The sequence below is a fragment of the Myiozetetes cayanensis genome, unplaced genomic scaffold (genome assembly GCF_022539395.1).
Source record: "Myiozetetes cayanensis isolate MyiCay16 unplaced genomic scaffold, myiCay2020 scf3, whole genome shotgun sequence".
Taxonomy (NCBI): domain Eukaryota; kingdom Metazoa; phylum Chordata; class Aves; order Passeriformes; family Tyrannidae; genus Myiozetetes; species Myiozetetes cayanensis.
Genome location: NW_026087521.1, coordinates 70,064,258 through 70,086,623, shown reverse-complemented (window position 1 = coordinate 70,086,623; position 22,366 = coordinate 70,064,258). Strand labels below are relative to the sequence as shown.

General features: G+C 41.5%; 2 protein-coding genes across 2 annotated transcripts in view; one reads left to right on the top strand and one right to left on the bottom strand.

The window, feature by feature from the left end:
• Nucleotides 1-3,221: 3,221 nt before the first annotated feature.
• Nucleotides 3,222-7,791, top strand: SPX (spexin hormone). Its single transcript, XM_050324853.1, has 6 exons — nt 3,222-3,227; nt 4,071-4,151; nt 4,279-4,336; nt 5,742-5,804; nt 6,422-6,505; nt 7,733-7,791. Exons 1-6 carry the CDS (start codon nt 3,222-3,224, stop codon nt 7,789-7,791), a joined length of 351 nt encoding a protein of 116 aa, XP_050180810.1.
• A 2,295-nt stretch (nt 7,792-10,086) lies between these two features.
• Nucleotides 10,087-22,366, bottom strand: part of GYS2 (glycogen synthase 2) — a 40,858-nt gene continuing 28,578 nt past the window's right edge. The window contains exons 9-16 of the mRNA XM_050324322.1: nt 20,376-20,435; nt 19,727-19,805; nt 18,995-19,108; nt 16,629-16,755; nt 14,698-14,793; nt 13,580-13,743; nt 12,003-12,083; nt 10,087-11,015 (exon numbers count right to left, since the gene is read on the bottom strand). Coding sequence (XP_050180279.1) covers nt 10,794-11,015; nt 12,003-12,083; nt 13,580-13,743; nt 14,698-14,793; nt 16,629-16,755; nt 18,995-19,108; nt 19,727-19,805; nt 20,376-20,435 — 943 coding nt within the window. The 3' untranslated portion in view covers nt 10,087-10,793. The remainder of the gene's footprint in view (nt 11,016-12,002; nt 12,084-13,579; nt 13,744-14,697; nt 14,794-16,628; nt 16,756-18,994; nt 19,109-19,726; nt 19,806-20,375; nt 20,436-22,366) is intronic.

Genomic DNA, 22,366 nt, shown 5'->3' with positions numbered 1-22,366 from the left:
TTGCTCGATCAGTAGGTTTTACAAGGTGAACACAAGAACTTCCCCCTGGTCTGAGAGGAGTGTGTGAGGGGTTAAAGTCCAGAGTCAGCTTTGAAAGGTGACAGAAACACAAAAAAAAACCAGTCCCAAAGAAGATGTTAAGGGGTCATACAGTTCATCACAACGTGCCTGGGCAGGATCAATTTACCAATGAGTCCTAGGAAGGGGTTGGCTCACCTGTTCTCTGAGTTTCTCGGTGATAATAAATCCACAGCCTTCCAAAACAGCCTATTTGTATTTGCTAGTGGTAGAAAGCTCACCCCACCACCCAACTTAAATCCCCTTACTGCAAATTAAATGCAAAAATTCTGTTTGCAGCTCCCTGCTTTGCAGAATCTGCCGTGATTTTTCACAGCCTTTTGAGATGCTGTGGCTCCTGTGTAGGAGCCACAACTGCCCTGTTTTGGGTGCTGCTCAGGTGCCAGGCAGGAGTGAGATTTAACTTCCCAGAGAGCTAACAAGCTAGCAGGAAAGAACAAAGGAAATGAGAACCAGCACGAAACAAAGGTCATGAGTTTCAGGAGACCTGCACCCTGACAGCATCAGAGTATTGTGTTTGCTGACGCACCTCCTGGCCACCCACACACCACAGCTACACCTTCTACTCAAGGGCAAGCCACGGATCACTGGTGTCCTTACCAGCAGTTAAAAATATAGAGGCACAGTGACTGTAGCCTGTATTTTTGGGAAATATTTGGGAAGAACACGGCCGTGACGCAAGTCAGTGATGCAGGATTGACCCCAGCAGTCAAAACTCCACCACAAGGGAACTTTTTCACTCACCTCAGCACTGAACTTCAATCCCAGAAATCGGCTTTTTATCATTTGCAGTGTCAGGATACGCACTCCCTGCCCTTTAGGTTGTCTTTAGGAATAAGAATAGGTTATTTTCTTTCTAATAAGGGGTCGTGCTGGCTATAACAAGCTTCACTCTACTTCCCTCACTCAGGGTATTGATTACATGCCAAAGCCACTTCCTCCTCTACGTGAATCAGCTGAGAAATGGCAGCACTGACAAGGAGTGCTCCACGTACAGCTCATCATCCTGAAGTGCTGCAGTTTTTTAGTGTGTTATGATCCATAACCCAATTACAGGCCACTTCATTTTCCAGGAGTACCAGCTCACATATGCCCATACACATCCACATTCATCTTGTGAGCGCAAACACTCTCCTTTTTGAAACGCCAAAGCAACTTGGAGCCACTGGTCAGAGTAAAAACAAATTAATATAGAGCTCAGACTTTGCAAAGTGGTCACAAGGTAAGAAAAGCTGAAGTTGCTTTCTTGCAGTGTGGTAACAATATCAACCTTTCTCCACGCCTCCCATTCCCATCCTCTTTCTCCCCGGTTGCAACAGGAGGGGCTGAGCTGGTTGTCTTCCCAGTTTGTTTTGCTTTGCCTCGTCTCCTTCCAGTGGCAGGAAGAGAAGTGTTTAATTTTCAGTGCCAAACACATTTGGGTTTTTCTGTCACAAGGAGAACCCTCACAAAGAGAATACACTTCACAGTGACTGATGCTGAAGGCAGAGGGTTAATTTTCACGGGCTCAGCTGAATGTTTTGATTCTGGTCCTTTGGTGTGTGCATAAAGAGAAAGGTCTAAAGTCACTCCAGGAGGGAATAGGTGAGTAGCTTTACCTTTTCCAAGTCTCTGAATGTTAAATGTCTCCTGGATGCAATGCATAGTTCCCCTTCTAAGGCTAAGGGTTAAACACCATCAAGAAATGTCTCTGATCTGTCAGAGCAAGAGGAAAAGAGCAGGGAAAATATGTATTTGAAACTGAAGTAGATGCAAGTAGAATCCTCACTGCTGGCTGGGATGCACCATGGCATGGCCTTTTAAAAAGGATAGAGGTGAAACAGCAGCTCCCAGCCATCACAAGAGCTGCTTGAGACCAAAACCTGAGCTTTTTTCTTGTTTCTTGTGTCTACACCAGAGTGAAATGCTAGTTCTGTATATTCAACAAACCGTGAGCAGAGAACAGAGTGATATTCCTCCTAAAAACCTGGACAGCAGCGGCACCTGCACTGCCAGTGTTCTTCAGAGCCCTCCCTCAGGCTCCACAGGCATCCAGAGCAAGTGTTTGTCACACATTATGGGCCCACCTGAATTTGTTGTTCCACCACAGGCTGGCCCTGTTGTGAGGCTGCTGCAGGAAAATTCTAAGCAGCCGATTTCTAACTCCCTCTTTGCTTTTCTTTGCTTCCCCTTCTGCTTCCATCTCCTATTTTACAGAGGTAAAAAAAAAAGGCAGGAGGACAGATGTGAAAATCCTGGTTATGGAGCAAGCAAGGCCAGGCATCAAGCATGATAAGCTCTTTGCCCGAGGACCAAACCCACTGTCCACGACTGCAGTGACTCCAACCATCACTCAGAAATAGTTTATGGAAGTGGCTTCTCTAATCCTTGCCTCTTTTCTGTTTACTGCTCCACTGTTTGACCTATTCAAGCCTATGGGCTGGGCTTTTCCTCCAACCAGTCCATGAGACAGAAAAGCGTTTCTGACGATTAACAGTTCAGGGTTTGGTTCTGTTTGTTCGTTTGTTGAGTTTGTTTGGTTTTTAACTCAGCTTTGTATTTTTGCTTGTGTGTCAGAAAAATAGATGCAAGAGATGTTTAGAGAATCAAACAAGAGACTGCTTCCTCGAAATGTATGCTAGGAATAACCTCAAGCTGGTGACACTTGATAAGTCACTTTTTTTCGGGATGCTGGCGCGTTATGACTGGCGAGTAACTTACCAACTTTTCCAGCTCCCACAATGGAGAGTAATCTGATGTAAGTTAGGTTATCCTGGGTAGACTCTCATCATCCATATTAATACCTGCTCTGTCTGTGATTATTGATCATCCAGCAGGAAGGTGATGTGCTGCAGATGCACAGGGCTGACGTTTTCAGAAGGTATTCACCTGGTTAATGGGGTGCATCTCCGGGTCTATCCGTCTTTCAATCATTTCGGTCATGACTTCCTGCAAGACTACAGGTTTCCCTCAGGAGTCATCAGACCTTCTACTTCTCCATCTACAGGGCTGACAAGAGATCCCTTCAGACTCCCCCGCCCTGCCACAAAAAGGGGAGGGCCCCTGCACTCCCAAGGCTTAAAAAGGGACCCCTGAACACGTAGGAGATCTTGTGACACGTTATCCCGAGAAAAGAAGACTGAACCTTTGCTGCTGAGATAAGCATGAAGGTAAGTGAGACTTTTCTTGGTGTGTAGGAAACATTTAGCTTGCAATTTATGGTGGGTTTTTTTCCATGTGAGTGCAATATTTAGGAACTGTAGAGGGGCTTCATGATTTTACCTTGAAAATAACCTGAGGCAAATATATACATACTTCTATTTAGTGTTCTTGAAACAACTGCATTAAGAAAAGAACATAACCAGGATGAAATAAACCGCTGTGAATCAAATCTGGGTGGTTAGATGCTCCCTGTTGCCCATCACTGTTCTCAACACATGGTCTGTGAGCACAAGCAGAGGTACAGGATTCATGCTTAGTGCTTTCATTTGCATGTGCTGCATCAGTGGACAGGCTCCAAGAATCAAAAAAAGCCTGTCTCGTGACATGTCTTGTAATCATGGTTGATGTGAATAGGATGATAAGTTTAAAAACTCCTTTTTGAACTCGAGGAAGTAGTGATTGGGTCTCCTGGTTGGTTGGCTTGTTCGTTTGGAATGACACATCTGCTTGTTGTCTAAGGTGTGGTAAAAGCAAGGTAGACTTTATATCATCTTTCCCCTTAGCTTGTGCATTATTCTCACTTTTGGAGGATCTGATGCCTTTGCAAATAAGGAGCACAAAAGGTACTTGCCTTGATGGCAGTTCTCCCCCTTGCAATGAATTTGACTGAAGAGAATAAAGGATGTTTATTTTAACATCCATCCTCTGATCAGACCAGTGTGCACTGAAACACCCACTGAGCAAGAGGGGGCTTTGGCAGCGAGGCAGCAACGAAGGGAAACACCCTCACATTTAGATGGGAAGGTCTGAAAGTCTTTCCCTGTGCCTTGTTGGCTCTTTGTTGTGCACAGGGGCTGCATAAACTGACAGCATCTGGGCTGGCACTGCTCCTGGCAGCATCCTTCGTTGTGTTCTCCTGGAGTGCCCCTCAGGTGAGCTGCTCAGGCTGGACCTGCCTCCCCCATGGAGCTCAGAGGCTGGTGCCACCAAGTATTTGTGCTAATTAGCAATGCCATGAGATGCTGACACGTCTCTTTTCTCTTTCTGTTCTGTGCAAAGGCTCATTTCCAAAGGAGAAACTGGACCCCCCAGGCCATGCTCTATTTGAAGGGTGCACGTAAGTCCCGAGCTCTTTCTGTTCTGAGCAGATGTTGGCTCCACACAAGCAGTAAATCCTGAGGATGCTGTGGAGGTAGAAGCTCTGAGGACTGCAGGGATGTGCTAATTAGTAATTTCTTCTTGTCTCTGAAACAGTGGCATTGGCAATATTATTATTATTATTATTTAAAGAAATCGAACAGAGGACAGCAAGTGTTGGAAGAAGAAAAGCGAAAGAAAGTGGCTGAAAACGTGCAGAGTTTGAAACTTCATCGTAAAACCTATTAGAAAAGCAGTTTACTTACCTGAAATGATCTTAAAGGGGGCTTAAGACATACTGGATATAGTTATTATTCCTTTATTCCCATTCAGGCTTTATTAAAACAGCTTCTCAAGCACTTGGAGAACATGCATTCCTATTTCAAGGATCTTTGCATCAGAGCTGGTATTAAGACCACAAGCTAAGAGGAACTTAGATCAATATTGTGATTTTAAGGTGGTGTAAACGACATTTTGAGTTTCTGCTGTTAGTCCATAGTTAAAGTACAATTAAAGATAAAATTCGAAGCCTAAGAGAGATTTTTGTCCGATTCAAACCCACAAAAGTAAATGGAAATATTAATATTTTTAATAAATGATACTCTGAATTGTTAATTAATTAGGTGATTTAATTAATTAGTTAATTAGTTAATTTAATTAAAAGCTGTTAGGTAGGGTAGGTATTAAGAGAGCAAGAAAAATAGCTTCCTTGAAATTAGAAAAAAAAAATGAAGGTCATAATCCCAGGAGAAATGCAAAATGGAGACAACACAAACAATGACAACACAAAATAAATACAGGCTCCAAACATAAACATAACTGAAAGAAGTTCTAGTGACATTAATTTCTATTCATTAAAAAAATAATCCCTTTTTTGTTTGTTTTTATTTTCTAATTATCTCAACTGAACAATACATTGTGTTACTTCTATGCCAAGTTTTGCATCATTCTTACTGCTGCATAGGAAGAAATGTGACTTGACTTTGTTAGTTTGGGGTGGGTTTTTTTTCATTTTTTAAATAGAAATATCACTGTAAATGGCAGTACTTTATAGTCCAGCAAAGAGATTGAAGGCTCTTGACCACAGAGCAGGAAAGAGGGAGGAAAATATAGTAAATTCCTCCCTATGTACAGTCCCTACAGCAGGTTAATACAAGAAAGAAAAGTGCTGAAACAACAGTTCTAGGGAATAAAGGATGTTCTGGTCCAGGATGGGCTAATCCTGATTAGGAAAGACCCTGAGATGGACCTACACCTCCCACTTTATGCTCGCAGAAGCAGCGCTGCAATTCTGTATTTTGAAATGAGCACTTTGGGGACTGCACAGGAGGAATTCCCACGCACTGGGGAGGTTGTTTTTAACCCTTCTCCCACTGCTTTTGTAGAGGGACGTCGGTTCATCCCAGAGGAGAGCCAGAGAAAGGATCTGTATGACAGGCTGCAGCTTGGTAAGTGCACGTGCACGGGCAGGTGGCACACCAGTCTTTCCACAGGTTATGGGACAAATCTGTGGGATTTGTTTTCCTGGAATCCTAGACAAGGCAGCAATTAAACCCCCTTCTGTTAGTTCCTTCACTCCAAAAAGCCCATGACGAAGTGGCTTTCCATTCTTGTGCACCCCTGTGACTTTATTTACATAATTTCCAGACTGACCTGGCTGTTCAGTGGGATTCTCATCAGTATTTTTGACTTGCTTTCTCCACTGGGATAAAATCAAGTCAAGTTATTAATTGTGCTGAACTGAAATATTACAAAAGGAGACAACATTAACCCCTGCTAGGGCAATGTTTCTGGAGGAAACAGGTTGTTGTAACAAAGTAAGGAACATATTAAAAAAAAAAAAAAAATAAAATAGACTTTGAAATAACCTCCCTCCTAAAAAGATTGCTAAATATCTTCTGTGTTATCTATCAGGCTCAGCAGAGAATGTTACAGAGCAAAGGAAATAACAATATTTTCTTCTCTTTGTGTCTCTAGTTACATAAATAATAATAAAACAAAGAACAGAGTAAAGAAATGCCCTCAGACACTAACAAACCACGCATCTGTGATTTTATAATTCTAGAGACACGAAGCCAAAACACAAATCCTTTATCTCTTTCTGAAGCTGCTGCACTGCTCCTTAGTTCCTTACAGAAAGCAAAAGAAGGTAAATGCATGTTTTGTCTTACTCTGGCTTTTTTGAAAAAGGAGTTTTTCAGCATTTCATTTACTAACAACTTAGTAAGTTGATCTAGTTTGAATTAGTGTTCTACAGAGTGCATTGTGTTACAAGTCCAGGCGTATGCCCAAATTATGCTCTTCCCCTCTTTGATTCAGGACAGGGAGGGACAAAAAGTGGCTAAAGCCACCTGGCTGTGAGTTCCTTATTCAAACTATTAATTACTGACATCCTGACAGGAAAAAAAAAAAAAAAAGGCTTTATTTGAATTAGGAAATGTGAAGCAAACCCTTAGCAAAATACGAGGTGATTTTGTACCTTTCACACCTTTCCTGAAATGCCAAGAGGGTGTGAGAAACACCTCACAGAATTTACCTGGTGTATGGACAGATGTGCTGGGACCACTCCTGTCTTTGCCACGTCCTAAAATCTCCCACTGTACCTCACGTAGTGCTGAGGGTCCAAGCTCAGCTCTACCTCCCCTGTCCTGGCCTAACTACGCTAACAAAAAGAAAATTCAGGGGCATTTTGCCAAGAGAGAGAGGCAAATTTAAACATTAGCATTGTGCTTTGGACAAAATACATGAGCAGTTCTAAAGATAAAACAGTCAAAGTGTCATTTGTATTCCAGCAAAAAGAGAAAATCCTCCAAAGGTGGATTTTTATAAATTTTAGTGGTATTTTTCTGAATGCTGGTGCTGTTCCAAAGAGGTGGTGGACAGCAACAACCTCCTGAGGAAAAAGGTGATGGATCTGAGAGAGCTCAGCAGAACTGGCAGCCTTTTGGAAAAAAATACTATGTGGAATAACATTACTATCACTGAGCAGGGAATAATAAGATATTCAAATCTGGGCAAGCCAGGCACTTTCAGGAGATAATTTTCAGGTGATCTTTAGAGTCCTCTTGACTGAGGGCAATGTGCAATTAAAGAACAAACACCTTCTTTTCGTCTTTATGAAAAATTTTTGCCCTGTACTAAAAGACCCCTCGGGAGGGGGTTGTATCTTTGCTCTTCAGCAAGCAGAAAAATTCCTACATTTAAAATGAGAGAAGACATCCCCATTTCTAGAGATGCCTGACCCTCTTAATATGACTAAGGAGTCACATTACACTAGGTCTGTGCTTGAGGCACATCTATCTCCTGAAAGATTTGCCTGGCTGAACTTACCTTTATCCACAACTTACTTTTCCCCCTTGGTGTTTTGTCTTTACAGCTGAAGAGGAAAACACTGATCATCCTGGCTACTTGACAGACAATCTATCAAACTGGTGAAATATTTCAAATTTCTTTAGCGTTTGTATTGCATTGACCCCCCTGAAAGCATAACTTGTGTAAGCAGAGTGTTTCATGCATTCTCACTTAAGTTCACCCAGGGTGACATATATAATTTGCATTGCAAAATTCTGAATGCAAAGGGATTAAAAGGCACAAGTTCAGGTAAGGGGAAGCGTATGTAAAGTTCCTGCTTTCCTTAGGCCGTTTGGTATGTCATGCCCAAAATTTAAAATGCACCAAAATACCTGAAAAGAGGATTAAAATGGTCTTTTTGGACAACTCCTTCATTAAAAACAGTTTTTCAGTTGTCATTGGGGAAACTTTTGCCACCTTCCACCCAGGTGTATATTGAAGCTTTTTTAATTTTCACAAGGACAGATTCTTTTACCACTTCACTGCTGCCCCTGTAAGGTGCTGATGGCCAATAAATTCAGTGAGATATTAAAGAAATCCAGCTATTTTTGGCTGCAGGTATCAGTCACCACAGGGAATGGGCAGCAGCACCTACTGCCCCAGTTACACACACGCAGAAATGTGAATAATTCTACTGAGCAAGTCCCACCACATAAAGACACTATGGGGACTTTTACACTGTCAGGGCCTCATTAATGACTTCATAGTTATGGTGCTTTTTGTTCTTGCTTTTTGAGTTGCAGAGCTGGAATTGTACATAACTCTGTTCGTTATCATTCCATGCTGATAAGGATGTATCCAGCATTATCCGTGTCACTTTGTGCTCTTACTGGAAAGCCCTCTGTAGTTCTCATGGTAATTAAAAAGTAGCCACATGATTTTTGTGTCCAAGTAACTATGTTTTATTTGTTTAACCTTTAACCCTAGTCATGCCCTTCATCTTTGAACACAGCTTTCCTCCAGTCCTTCTCAGGACACTGCTAATTAACTTGGTTAACTCACACTAACAATAATGCTGCTTCTCCTCAACACAAAGAAAGGCAGCTGAAGGAAGAGAGGAATTAATTTCTATCATGGGGTTAGAGGCACTTTCAGTAATTGTTTATAATCTGTATCATTTTATGGAGGAAACATAACTGGAGAAATCAAAACGCCCAAGTTTGCTCATTTTTTAAGCACTAATATATCTTTCAATGTGTTGTGCGACAGAATACATTCATGATGAACTTCACCTGAAGATCAGTGGTATCCACCAGAATCCTTTCATTAATTTAACTGCCCTTTGTTTCAAGCAATAATGTCAGGTTTCTGGATTTATTTTTTTTAAGAGAACATTAACTTTCAGTCAATATGCCCTCTGAATGTTCTTTCATTGGGACTCTCAGCCATTACATTCTTTGGCTTTGCAAGGGAACTCTGATTAAAAGCACTCTGTGGAAGAAACTCACAAAGTGCAGTTTCCCATTTAGTAAACTTTATGAAGGAAAATATTGGCAGCATCTTGGCTTTCACCACTTTCACATGAAAAACTACTCACCGTTTTAATTATTTTTAAATGGTTAAAAAATAGTGACTCCTTTTAAATCCAAATAATTTTGTCATAAAAGCCTGACCCTACTTCTGAGAATAGTTATTCTTTCAGGTATCCAAACCAGCTTAAGACTGAAAATCCAATTTTAAAACTGATTTTAGGTGGCCAAAAACACAAATAGGCACATTGTCACTTTTATTTTATATGGCCTAAAATAAGGAGCATGTCAACAAATGATGGTTAAGTGTTTGAAAGGGAGGTGTCTCATCAAAGTTGGACATTTGGGGTCCCCCTGAGGTTGGTAGTGAAGGCACCTCCAAAGGTTACATCCTCCTACCTGCTGAAGAACAGGCTGAGTCAACTCCTGGAAATGCCTTTTCTTGAACAGCATGAGAAATTCTGGATGGCTCCTTCTTGACATCTTCATGTCAAGATCTGCTTCTGAAGAGCATTTTCAGGAACTCTCTGCACCTCTAGGAACTGAAAAGCTTCCTGTAAGGCAAACGAAAGGTCCAGTTCTTGTTGTGAGGTTAAATTATTCCCCAGGCACTTCGAAGTTTCAGGTGCATTTCCAAATCCGCCTGTGGGTTCTTTTAGCATTATTTTTTAGATTAGATCTCTTCTAGAAGTGAAATAAATCAGTGGGCTAATGGAGCAATTGTTACCCCTCTTCGAATGTTGCCACATTACCCCGTGGCCTGGAGGTTTATCTGCAGGGGAAGGTGTTACTTGAGGAAGTTTTGCCAATCACTTTACCCAAGCCACGTTAATTTCCTCCCAAACCAGTCTGTTAACAAACTTAGAATCTGAAGCAAGATGAAAACAACAAAAGAAACACACCAGAGGAATCAGAAAATAAATGGTCTGCTGTTTATTGTGGGTCTAAATGGCTGCAGAGAGACGACTTCTCTAAAATTCAAAATGCCCACTGCGTGAGACTTTATATTGTTCCACAGGAAGAATGTTTTACCACTGGATCAAGACACTTCTGTGTGCTGTAAAAAAAAATGTTTTAAATTATGTAAGCTTACAATAAACAGCATAAGGAAAAAAGGAAGACCATTTTCTTTTCAGTGTATCTTTTTTAACTCTTCCAATATTTCTCCGCTGAAAAGCTTTTTTTTCCCTCTAATTTTTTGAACTCTGGTTTAAAGTTCACGTTAGTTTAGGATGGAAAAAGGGGAAACATAAATGAAGCAGGAATTCATTCATTTGGGATACCCAAAATGGAGCTATCTGTGTAGACTATGATTAATAGAGTGATTCTGTAGACAAAGGTATGATCTGCAGTTTGTAAAAGCTCCCGAGGGGATTGTTGCATTCTCTAGATTTATTAAGCTTGAGAAATCTCTCCTACCTCGAAGGGGCACAGGAAAATTGTCATTTAAACTACTTTCAAGGTGAAATAATATTAGGCTTTCCAACAGTGTAGCTCAAATAACATTTAAGGTTCTCCTAATTATATCACGCTGTCCTCAACACAAAGCTTGCCAGGGCTACAGGAGGAACTGCTGAACGGCTGGAGGGACACCCTGCCAGGGTGAGAGCAGTGAATTCAGTTCCTGTATTCCCCATGCTGCTTCTTTTTTCCTTGTGGCAACGCTCCAAGGGAAAAGGGAGACTTGATGTTTTGCCTGTCCCTCTCGGCCTCCTCGTCCTCGTCGTATCTCTCATCCTCATCTTCATCTTCGGCCTCGCTGTGGTGGGGGCTGGAATGCTGAGAGGCAGAAGGTGATGGTGGCACTGAGGAGGGCCTGGGGTACCTGAAACCTTCCGTCTGGAAGAGAGAGACACGAGTTGGAGGTGTTAGCACGGTGTTGCCCAATCGGTTGTACACAGAATTTTAAGGCTATCAACACTTCAAAGGGAACAGGGGTGCTCTGCACTCTAAAGTTAAACTCCCTCGAACCCAAATCCCCTCAGTTCTCCTCTGTCAGTATGTACAGATCTTTAGCCTGTGCCATAAATAATATGCTGCCCTTCCAGCACTGCTTTCTGCAACATATGACAATCTTTACTGAGCCTTAAAACCACCGGCACAACTCAAAATCCTTCTGTATTCTGTAGTCCGAATATGCTCACTGAAATTCAGGACTTCAGCCTGAAACTTCCAAACAGTTTTCCAGTTTTAATATCAGTATCTGCAAAACCAGAACCAACCAAGGGGTTTAGGTCTGAGCCTCCTTTCTGCTACTTATTTTAAAAAAAAAAAAAATTAAAGTTGCTCTCTGGAGGTTTGGTTTCAAATAACATCGTTCTTACAGTGGTTCTGAGCAGCCTCCCTTCTCAGACTAGTGATAACACATACTAGGCAAGAACTGCTTGAAGGTCTGCCATTAAACTGACCCCTCGCAGTTCCAGACAACATAACCATGTTTAGATGAAGGCAATACTTTGCCTCAGTTTCCCTAGAACATCCTTTCCCAGCTCCTTTTCTATTTGGTTTGTGCAGAACATCTCCATGACATTTATCAGAAGCTGCCACTCTTTTAAGAGGAACTTCAGAGACCAGTTCCTCAGCTGGTCCAAAGTGTCATAGTCCCATCCAGGGCACTCTAAATCATCTGAAGAGTCGCTCCTTTATCATAGTTAATATTTTAACTATGAGTTCCTATTTCCCTCCAGTTAACTCAAAACTTGCTGATTCTCTTCTCCCTCTTTCTGCCAAACACACACACACACTTTCTCTCTCTTTATTAAATGAACTCAAATTAAGTTAAAATAAGTTAAATTAAGTTAAAATCAACTCAAAAGCAGACTCTACCTTTGGTGGAGCACTTGGTTCCATCTCAAATTTGTCTGGGAATGTTCTGCTGAGGGCCAGGTGTCGGGCGTGCATGTAGTACTGCAAGGTAAAAGAGAAGCCTTTACAAGTCAAGGAAGCCTTGGGTAGATTTAAGCAGGGAGACAAAGGAACAAAAAATTAGAGTCTTCTAAAAGATGATGCTGAACAAAGTCTAGACATCTTTTCAGCTAAGCAGAGTCCAGCTGATACTGCTGCCTGTAATGAAGACATTGTTGTGAAGGAGCAAACCATCCATGTTAGATTCACAGCAAAAAAGTCTGGAACAGAAGCTGAATAAGGACCCTGTAAGAATAAGATGTATTAAGATGGAAACTAGGACTTGGTCAGTGTAGTTCTTACTGAGGGACAGGTATTCTTTATCCCTCAAGATAGACCTGGCTCTTTTTTAACCAGGAAAATTGATATCTCTAGGTGTGCACATGTATACACATAAACTTCAGACCCATCATTGCACAGGAAGCACGTGTAACAGTTACAGAAAAATAGTATTTCTGAGTTTACTGATGCCTGGCTTTTAAGAATTTGGCAAAAATATTTATGGATCCACCATACTCCTGAGTTTGCAGCACATGCACAGAACAAATAGCTTGTTGTATCAGGGCCTTATGCTGTGTGGAACCATATAAACACCAAGGTTCTCACACACAGGTATCAGAGCAGGCAAAGGTCCCAAAGAGTTACAAAACTAATATATAAGTGCATCCACTTCTTTACTCCTGTGGCCTTGAAGTATTGCTTTGCTGCTGTCTTCTTAGCAGGTGGTCCTGCAGTGCTTTCTCTGTCAAACTAAAAACACTGCTTTGCCTTTTAAGGCACAGAGGTAGTTTAGGAGCGCTGAGGAGCCACAGGGGCCAGAAACATCTTAGGAAGAATGGGTAGGATTTTTGAAAGTGTCCAGGTGGCTTTGGAGCACAATTCCTACTCAGTGCATGTGCTGCCAGTGTCACCAGGTTTTTATATCGTCTTTAGCACCAGGAAGAGCTCAGAGTGACTGCTTGTTGCTCTAACCTATTCAGTCAAGTCACATCTCTCCTTGCCACTGGAGCATGGAAGCACTACACTGGAATGTCAGGGCAGGCTTTGCCTTTAGCACCTTTGGGAGATGCTTTTCAGCACAGGGCTGTCTCACAGAATCACAGAATGTGCTGAGTTGGAAGGGACCCACAGGGATCATCAAGTCCAACTCCTGGACCTGCAATACCATCCCCAAGGGTCACACTCTGTGCCCCAGAGGATCATCCAAACCCTCCTGGAGCTCTGGCAGCCTTGGGGCTGTGCCCACTGCCCTGGGGAGCCTGTTCAGTGCCAACCACCCTCTGGGGGAAGAACCTTGTCCTGAGATCCAACCTGAGCCTGCCCTGGCACAGCTCCAGCCATTCCCTGGGTGCTGTCCCTGGTCCCCACAGAGAAGAGCTCAGTCCTGCCCCTCCTCTGTCCCTCCCCAGGAATTCCTTGCACTTCAGCATGATGTGAAGATGGTTGATCAGACTGAGAACCTGGAATTTTTAACACTTTTGTTGCACAGTTCCACGCACCCTGCCGAGGTATTTCCAGTCCAGGAGGTCCGAGAGCCTCTCGGTTCGGTTCCTCTGGATGATCCTCTGGCGAAGGGACTGCTGACAAAACCCATACAGGAACTGGGTCAGTTGGTTGCACGACTCGTCCGGGGAGCGGAACCTCCTGTCCACAATGTAGATACCTGAGGGACACAGAAAAGGTGGACGTGAGCGGAATTAAACATGGGATCTGACCTCTCACATGTCCAATCTGCCTTCTTCCACATGGCCTTACAAGCATTACGTGTATTACACACTCTTTTTAATGTTAAAACACAGCTACAACTGTATAACATTTGTCCCTGCTCTGATGGAATGGGAAGCTGAAGAGAACTAGTTTTTTTATTTTCGTTTTCTCTATCTGAAATTCAGCCAATTCTTCAAAACTCAGAGGCTTTGTTGGTGCTGTGTAAGTATGTCCAAAAGGATTCGAATTTCCGGATAAAGAGACCTCATTTTTTAATCTCCCATAATTTTCAAAATACTGACTGATCAAAAAAAACTCACATAAACCAGTGTTTTTCTAGTTTGCTGTAGAATTTTTGAGTGTGGATGGTCAGAATCAGCCTGTAGGAGAGAGACTGTGTTTTCTGTAGAAAGACAAGTGTTTCCATAGAGACACTGAACTCACATGCATCAGTCAAGAGACAATTCTGGCAGAGAGAGGGCAGAGGTGAGCTTGGCCTTTACGTAGTTTGTTAAGATTAATACTTTATTTTCGGCACCTTCCTTACACCAGGGTGTTGGGAATAAGATGGAACTAGACCTCAGCTATCTTTCACTGCTCCTTTTGAAGGGCTCAGAGGTATTAGAGGGAAATGCAGGGAGACTCTACATCAGTATGAGCAGTGGGGAGTTCGGAAGGATAAAGAAGATAACAGGTTAAAGGGAGACAAAAGAGAAATAACCTGGGAAGGGTTTGGATAAAAACGAAAGTTGGAAAGGCTCATTCAGCATAACAAGCTATTGAAAGCTGTAGATATGAACTCCACTGCATTAGTGAAATCACCAAATTGAGGAGTGACGACACGGTTGTTGTGCTTTTTGCCTCCCTAACTCAGAGGGGATGAGTTGATGTGGCGGGACAAAAATGTTACCGTAAGCTGCTGGGTCAGAAACGTGTTCCTGCATGAAACAGCCAAATCCAGAGAGGTTTGTGGTCACACTGGGAATGCCCATCACGGTACATTCAGCTGCCAAAAGAAACAGACAAAAAAAGCGTTTCAGGGCGACAAACTTCGTGTGGTTTCACCTCGAGAGAGAAAATAAAAGGAAAAATAAACAGGCAGAGAAGAAGGTCCCGTAACACTGGAGCTGCTCTGAAAATGTCAAGTGAAAACTATAATGCTTTGTTGTGGATTTGGAGAAAAAGTTAACAAAAAAAAAAAAAAAAAAAGGAAGAAAAAGAAATTTTAAACACAAAATTTCATACTGTGTTTGTAAATAGATATATCTGAGTTTTCCAGTAGCTACACTGAAAACTTTCTGGGAGTGCAGCGTTGAAACAGAGAACCCCAGTATATAGTCTGGACTGTTTGACTTTCAAATTGAAGCCTGGTTCATTAGCTGTTCACAAATCTTTACAAAGCTGATTCTCTAAGGACCAGGATCATCTTAAACTTTGGGTTTGATACTCACTGTTTGTAAACTGGTCCCTGCAGCAAGAAAAAAACTCAACCAACAAACCCCACCACTAACTCAGGACTGCATTCACAGTAGAAGTGGAGCTAATTTTATAAAATCAGAAAAATATAGGCCTATTTTGCAGTTATTTCTGTCATGGTCATGAGTAAGGATAACTGTTCCCTCAGACTTCAAAAAGTTGTTGCAGATGAAGTTAAGCCCAACCTAAGCCAGCACACAGGTCAAGTAAACACTCCAGTCTTTGAAATGCAGGAAGCCATCTCTGGGGCCTCCATTGATATGACAATAAAACATGTCTATAAAGTATACTTATAAACCTATATTTAAAAAAAAATCACTCTTCGTTTCTGGGAGATTTAAATGGGTATCAATGAAGAAAATTGTTTTTGCATCAGTAAAGAGAAACCACTCTTTTGACAAGTATAAAGCACAGTTTTCCTCAAAACTGTCAAGTACCAGTCTAACTTTTCTGTCCAGGTCAGAAATCATCCCTGGCTGTCACATTTACTTTATACCTTGGCTAAGATTAGAAGAGGAAGAGAAATTGCTGGCATGCAAGAGGGTTATATCTTGGAACTGAATAGCTCTCTTAGAGAGAGAAAGCTCTGGAGAACAACAAAACTTGCAGAATTTCTATTCTGATTCATTGGCTTAAAACAAATGTTCTTACGAGGGGTACCCCAACTTCAGATGTGTATGAGGACTACAGAAAGTATTTTGGAGGACATGAAAAACATGGACTTGTCAGCTTTGATCTTCACAGGTACTCAGGTTCATAGTTCTCACTGATTTCATCAGGTGTTCAGTGCCTTTTTTTTGAATGGGGGCCAAATTTCAAGTCAGAATCTATATGCTCTCTGTATTTTTAGAAATTTCCACTTAATTCCATGAGATTCAGTACCACTGTGTGTATTTGTGGTAAATAACTTAGCTATGGTGTTACACAATTCTCTCAAACCAAGCTGTTATCTTGAATTAAATCCACTGAACTCTGTCAGCTCATAGCATCAGATTTCTTGCCCTGGTTTTTTTTTTTTCAACATTTACATTCCTGTAAATCTTCTTTGAAAACCCTTGAATCAAGTTAAGAATTAAGTTATAAAAATTATTTCTTGTTCTAAATCCCCAGAAATCAAAGGAGTACATGTTAGTACGGGAAAGGGTGCAGTGCAAGGACAAATGTGAGTAGTTGTCAGTCAGTGGATGACATTTTATACCACCCAGCCCCACAATTTTTCCAGTAGTAAGACCTTTGCACTGCAGAAAAACAGAGCCTCAAAGAGTTTTTGCAGCCCTCCAGAGGAAATTGGTTGCAGAGTTATTCTACACCAACAGAATGGGTGTTCATCTTTCCATCCTGGTTAAGGGTACACAGGTTGCCTACCTGGAGTGTAACCCCAGGGCTCGTAGTAAGATGGGAAGACACCGAGGTGGCAGCCTCTGACAAACTCCTCATAGTCCAGGGGCAGCAACGGGCTTGTTGAAGAAAGAAACTCTGGATGAAGGATCACCTGGATATTCAAAACTTAACGTTAGAGGTGCAAGAAAACCATCGTGGGTACACTTTAATTATCAATAAGCTTGAGCAATTTATTCACCCTCTTCCTAAGTATCTGGACAACACCTCCTCTGACCAGTCATCTGTTATCTAATCCACTTCCCACACTGAAATGTATCCTCCACACAAGAAGTTTTGCATTCTTGTCCTGGAAACAGGATTGATAATGAACTTTTTTTCTGGACAGGCCTTCAGCTTTATCATTCTTCACCAAGAAAGACCATGTGCATTGAGAATTATGCCTAAAGCTGTGGTATTTAGCAAGACCATATGGGTTGTCTTGGTCTGGTGTACCAAGGCAGAGGATTTCTAAGGGCCTGGAGGGACAGGACAAGTTGGAATGGTTTCAAACTGACAATGAGCAGGTTTAGATTAGATATTGGGAAGAAATTCTTCCCTGTGAGGGTGGGGAGGCCCTGGCACAGGTTGCCCAGAGAAGCTGTGGCTGCCCCATCCCTGGAAGTGTCCAAGGCCAGGTTGGATGGGGCTCTGAGCAACCTGGGCTAGTGGAAGGTGTCCCTGCCCATGATAGGGGGATTGGAATGAGATGATTTTTAGGTCCTTTCCAACTGAAACCATTCTGGGATTCCATGATTTGGGATGTCTTGTTAAGAGGAGGCCTCAGGCAGATAAAGCTCTTGTGAGCCCCACAGCATGCACTGAAATAAAGCAATATTTACCATGCTCAACAGATCTCCCAAGAACAAGGAGAATTTTGGAACCAGACATATTATGGCCTCATCACCACATTCCTGTGCCTAGGGCAACTAATCTTGCTGGAAGACAAAGCTTATTAACTTAGGCTGATGTCCCACCCTCAGGACTAAAGCTAATTTGTCTGCATGACTCTGCAGGGCTTTGGGGTCACTGCCCCATTTCCACTGGCAGGCAGGGAAGTGCCTTGTATGATCTGTCCAGTCAGCTTTGGGGGGAAAAAGTGTGTGGAAAATGGTTTAAACTCCCCTGGGTTTATTTCCCTGCATAAACACACTGCAGCCATCCCTCCATGCCGAGGATATGCTTTTATCCCTTCTTAAAAACAGAGTCATGCTACTCACTTGAGTAAATAAATGAAGGTACTCAGCCAGTAAATGGGCTGTAGACTCATTCTGCAAGTTTATTTGATGCCAGTGATTCCACTGGCATTGCTGAGGGTATTTTTCACATGCCAGCTGTGTCTGAGTGGGTATGTCACACATTTCTCAAAATTTGTTTTCCTTCTGAAGCTTTTTTTGTCCATGACATTCAGCTCATTAAGAATATTAAGAATTAAGCCTGTTCATGCAGCAGGTAATTTTCCAGTGGTAACAACAGTTTTCTATAAACCTGACATATGCCAAGACAACCAAGTCTGCTGAGAATCAGGAAGAGGTGTCTGCAGTGTTTTGTACTATTTGCTTTCTAATTTTCAAGCAGTTGTCTAGTTCCAGTTCTGGGGAATTTTTTACAACATTTATATCCAGTGCATCTTTCCACCCTGCTTTTGTTATATCCAGTGTATCATTACCATGTTATGATCCCAGAATTCATTGGAGACACACATTTAGGAGAAAATATGTTAAGCCAAGGAGAAGCAAGTAGGAAGTTAAGGAAAATATTTACTCAGTTACTGACATGGGTTTAAAAACACTGAGAACAAGTAATATGTTCTTGTCAGAGATACTATGGATATGACTTTAAAAAGAAGGTTTGGAAGAAGAATAATTTGAAATATTAGGTTCTACTTGGACTGGACAGATGTTGAGAAAGTTAACAGAAAGATTGCCAGAGCAAAAAAAAACGTTGGGAGAACTTGTGAGAGCAGGAGCTGATCGTTTCTGTGGTTAGACAAAGTAACACATGGAAATAAGGAAAGGATTTACTTACATACATTTAGTTTCAATCAAAACAGGAATTATTTCTGCTTGGGATTGAAGCCCTGGTTATTTTCTACAGCAAATACTGATTATCAGGGGGCTGTTCTGAAGAGAGGAATCAACACTCCATGAACGTTTGTGCTCCAACTTTGGACCTCTAGTTTTAAGCAAATTAATCTGTGGCAGGGTTTTACATCCAGGTGCAAACAACCCGTGGCACTTTCTTGATTTCAGGAGTAGAAACTCCTCACTCTGCACAGGAAGCAGACTGATCCAGACTGGGACTGGACCAAAGAAAGTCCATTTTACATCTGAAATTCAAAGGGCAGGACGTACCTTTACTCTGTCTGTCCGGTTGTTGAAGAGGCCGATGCGCCGGATGGTGTTGAGGATTGGGTCGTTGCCGTCGTCAATCATGTTGTGGGTGGTCACTGGGGGCAGACAGTGTCTCTAAAGACAGAAAAAGAAACCCATAAGCCAGACAAAACTCTTGGTAAACAGTTCTGTCACCATTTTCTGTTACAGTTCTATCCCCATTTTCTAAGGTTAGTGGAAGACAGTGGGAGATTTTGTCATTGATGTGAGTAGGTTTTCATTTTAAGGTAAGAAAGAATGATCACATAATGTTGTCTTCCATATAGCTAAGGCCAAAAATGAGACCATAAAGTCTGGATTTGCTTCATTTACCTCAAAATACACATATCTGTAGTAACTTTTAGAAAGGCCTACTGTTTAATTCCAAAGGTTTTTAGTCAATATATTATATCTTCCTTAAGAGTTTGATTTTACCTATTTAGTAGATCCAGACTTCAAGAACAACAAAATATTTACATGTAGTGCAGAAGAAAAGAATTAGAAGTTTTGGTGTCCTGCATGTGTTCTATGAATTTCCCAAAAGAATTAGTTTAGGTCATGCTGGCATTAAAAACAGCCACAGCTGATCTTTCAGTGTTACCAATGAGAGAGGTATATCTGCTGAAAACATCTTCCCAATGCACAGACAATCCTCCTACAACATAACATTTATCATTTGTACTAGATATTTATGAAAATAATACATTTTCTGACCTGAGTTGAATAGATGGCTCTTTTCATAATGGTTATATCATCTCGGTCAAGAATCTTGTTCAAGTCTGGAATTTCTCCTCTGCAAAATCAACACAAAGGCTGTTTTACCAAATGACTTGTTAAGAGGAGAAAGAACACAAAGAAACAGCAAACAAGGTCTGATATCAACATGAATCTTTACTTTTTTTTTCATGTCCTTTCTATATTTCCTCTATTTTGTTCTCCCATACACTTGCTGACCTGTCAATTAGCTTCCAAAAAAGCTAAGCAATTCTTTTTTTTTTTTTCCCCCCTCTGTTCTTCAGACACAGTTTGTTTTTTTGCTGAAGTTCCAGTCATCTCACTTGTGCTTTGGGCCATTCACTTCCAACTGTCTTTTGAAACAATATGACTAAAGCACTAACAAATATTACTTTATGCTTTATGTTATGTTACTTAGACATCCCAAATGTCTATTAAGATTCTTTACACCATGAGATGCTAATATTTTTTTTTCCTCTGTGATTTGTGATTTGCCTCTATGTGGTCCCACATCCTTCCTATGGATGTCAAAATTTCCTCCACAAAGAGCAGCAGCACAGAAGCACCACAGGTGAACCACCTGCACATGAGGCTCTGCAAGGCAGAGCAAAGCAACCCATACACTCACTTTAGCAGGGCATTGTAGAGCTTCTTTCCAAACTTTTCTTTCACAGACTGGGCAATGTCCCTAGGAAGATAAATAAATACATGTTAAAAAAAAACAAACCAGAAGAATCCAGGACAAAGCATAAAAGAGATTTCCTGCTGTGGGAAAATTAAACTGTGCTCTGATCAGTGGGCCACGTTTCCCAGGTGTCACTACAAAAAAGAGAACATATACATGACCCTACACATTGAAACATGATCATTAACACTGGACATTAATCAAGGCTGAGAGGTCTCCAATTCAACTGATAAAAAGATACAAGGGATTTTAAAAGAAGCTCCCTCTTTCTGCCTTATTTCCCAACTCAAAGACTTTTGAAAACAAGCGTTAGACTGAAAGGCAGTTTGTTGTAATTAGTTTGGAAAACAAAAAGAAACTCCCTGAAAAGCTCAGGCCAAGTTTTAAGCTCATAATAAAGCCTGTGCCAGACAAATGTCTTATTTTTGGCTAAGGAAGAACTCCAGTGAACCACTGTTCTAAATGCAAAGAGTAAGTTACATTATTCTTTCCCTTGTCGAAACAACTTGAAAATGTAACTGGAAGTTCTGCTGTCAAAACAGCAAAAGCACTCTGAATTTGAGTAAAATACCCACTTCCTGGAACTTTTCCTGCCTTTCTGATTTCTATCCATACTTTGGGCTAAGACAAAGCTTGTTGAGTGAAATCCTGAACTTTACCAAGCTGAGAATCCACACACCTGTCTTTAGTTGCTCTCTCCCAGCTCACATAGACACAATAGTTGATGGGTTAATTTTGGATGAGTTGTAAAGCAGCTAAAATGTCAAACCACACTGATCCAAATCCCACCAAACTCGTCCTCCCCATCACCATATTTTCTTAGACTCATGCCATGCACAATATCCAAAACTTAACCCAGATGGGATAGACTGCTTTTGCAGAAGCAGAGGAATTTTATGTCCCAGATCAGCCATCATCCTCTCCTTAAAAACTGCCAACCTCTTCTTGTATTTCATTTCTGTGGCATCCTTCAAATCATCTAATGCTATTATGTAAGACTGTAGTCAGGTGATTTTATCCTGGAGCTCCAGATTATGACCATGATAATGCTGTATATGATGATGATGCAGAGGGTCTTTTGCTTTCCATGGAGCACAGTGGGAAGGACAGCTGGAAGCAGGAGATTTTTGCATGATTTTACATTTTAGTTTTACCTTTACTGTTAGTTACTACTGTTCCTGCATTACTGAGTACCAGAGAAATAACCATGTACTAGAGATACAACACTCTGCATATTTCATGTAATTTAAACTTTCCTTAACATCCATACATTATTTATTCAATGTGTACCTGTCGAATTATAGTCAAACTTCACATACTTTATATCAAAGACAAAGCAGAAGCCAAAAGCACTCATTGCAAGCACAGCTGTGTCTCACTGCACTCACGTTATTTTCTTCCAATTCCTGTGTAGTTCTCATTAGAAACCCTGGCACAACTTATTAGAAATTAGAAAATTCTCTTTAGAAACTGTCCTCTCACTTCAACCATCTAGATTTTAAGCTGACTGCACAGATCCTCCCCACATCCTCAGAGCGTGACATTCCATTTCAGAGCATCATTCCTTTCACCCATCATCTGGCACCTCCAGAAGGGGTACAGGATGAAACATCCTCTGGACTGAATCATCACTCTCCACTGGCAGTGCTGAAGGCAGCTGAGACACGTCATTGCTGGGAAGCCAGAGCTGGACAGTTAATTCCAACCTGTACATTTGTGGGACCTGTTTCCAGAGTGGTGACCAGGCAGAATGTTCCCTGTAAGTCCCAAGAAGCTGCTGTGTGATGACATCAGAGATAATCCAGAGAGCAGAGACATTTCTCATACCTGCCTTCTTTCCCAGATATGGCAAAAGCTGAATTACTTCAGTGACCCCTGTTAAACTATTTCTGTCCCTGGTTTTGGGGAGGTTTAGTATCTGTTAGTCATCGAAT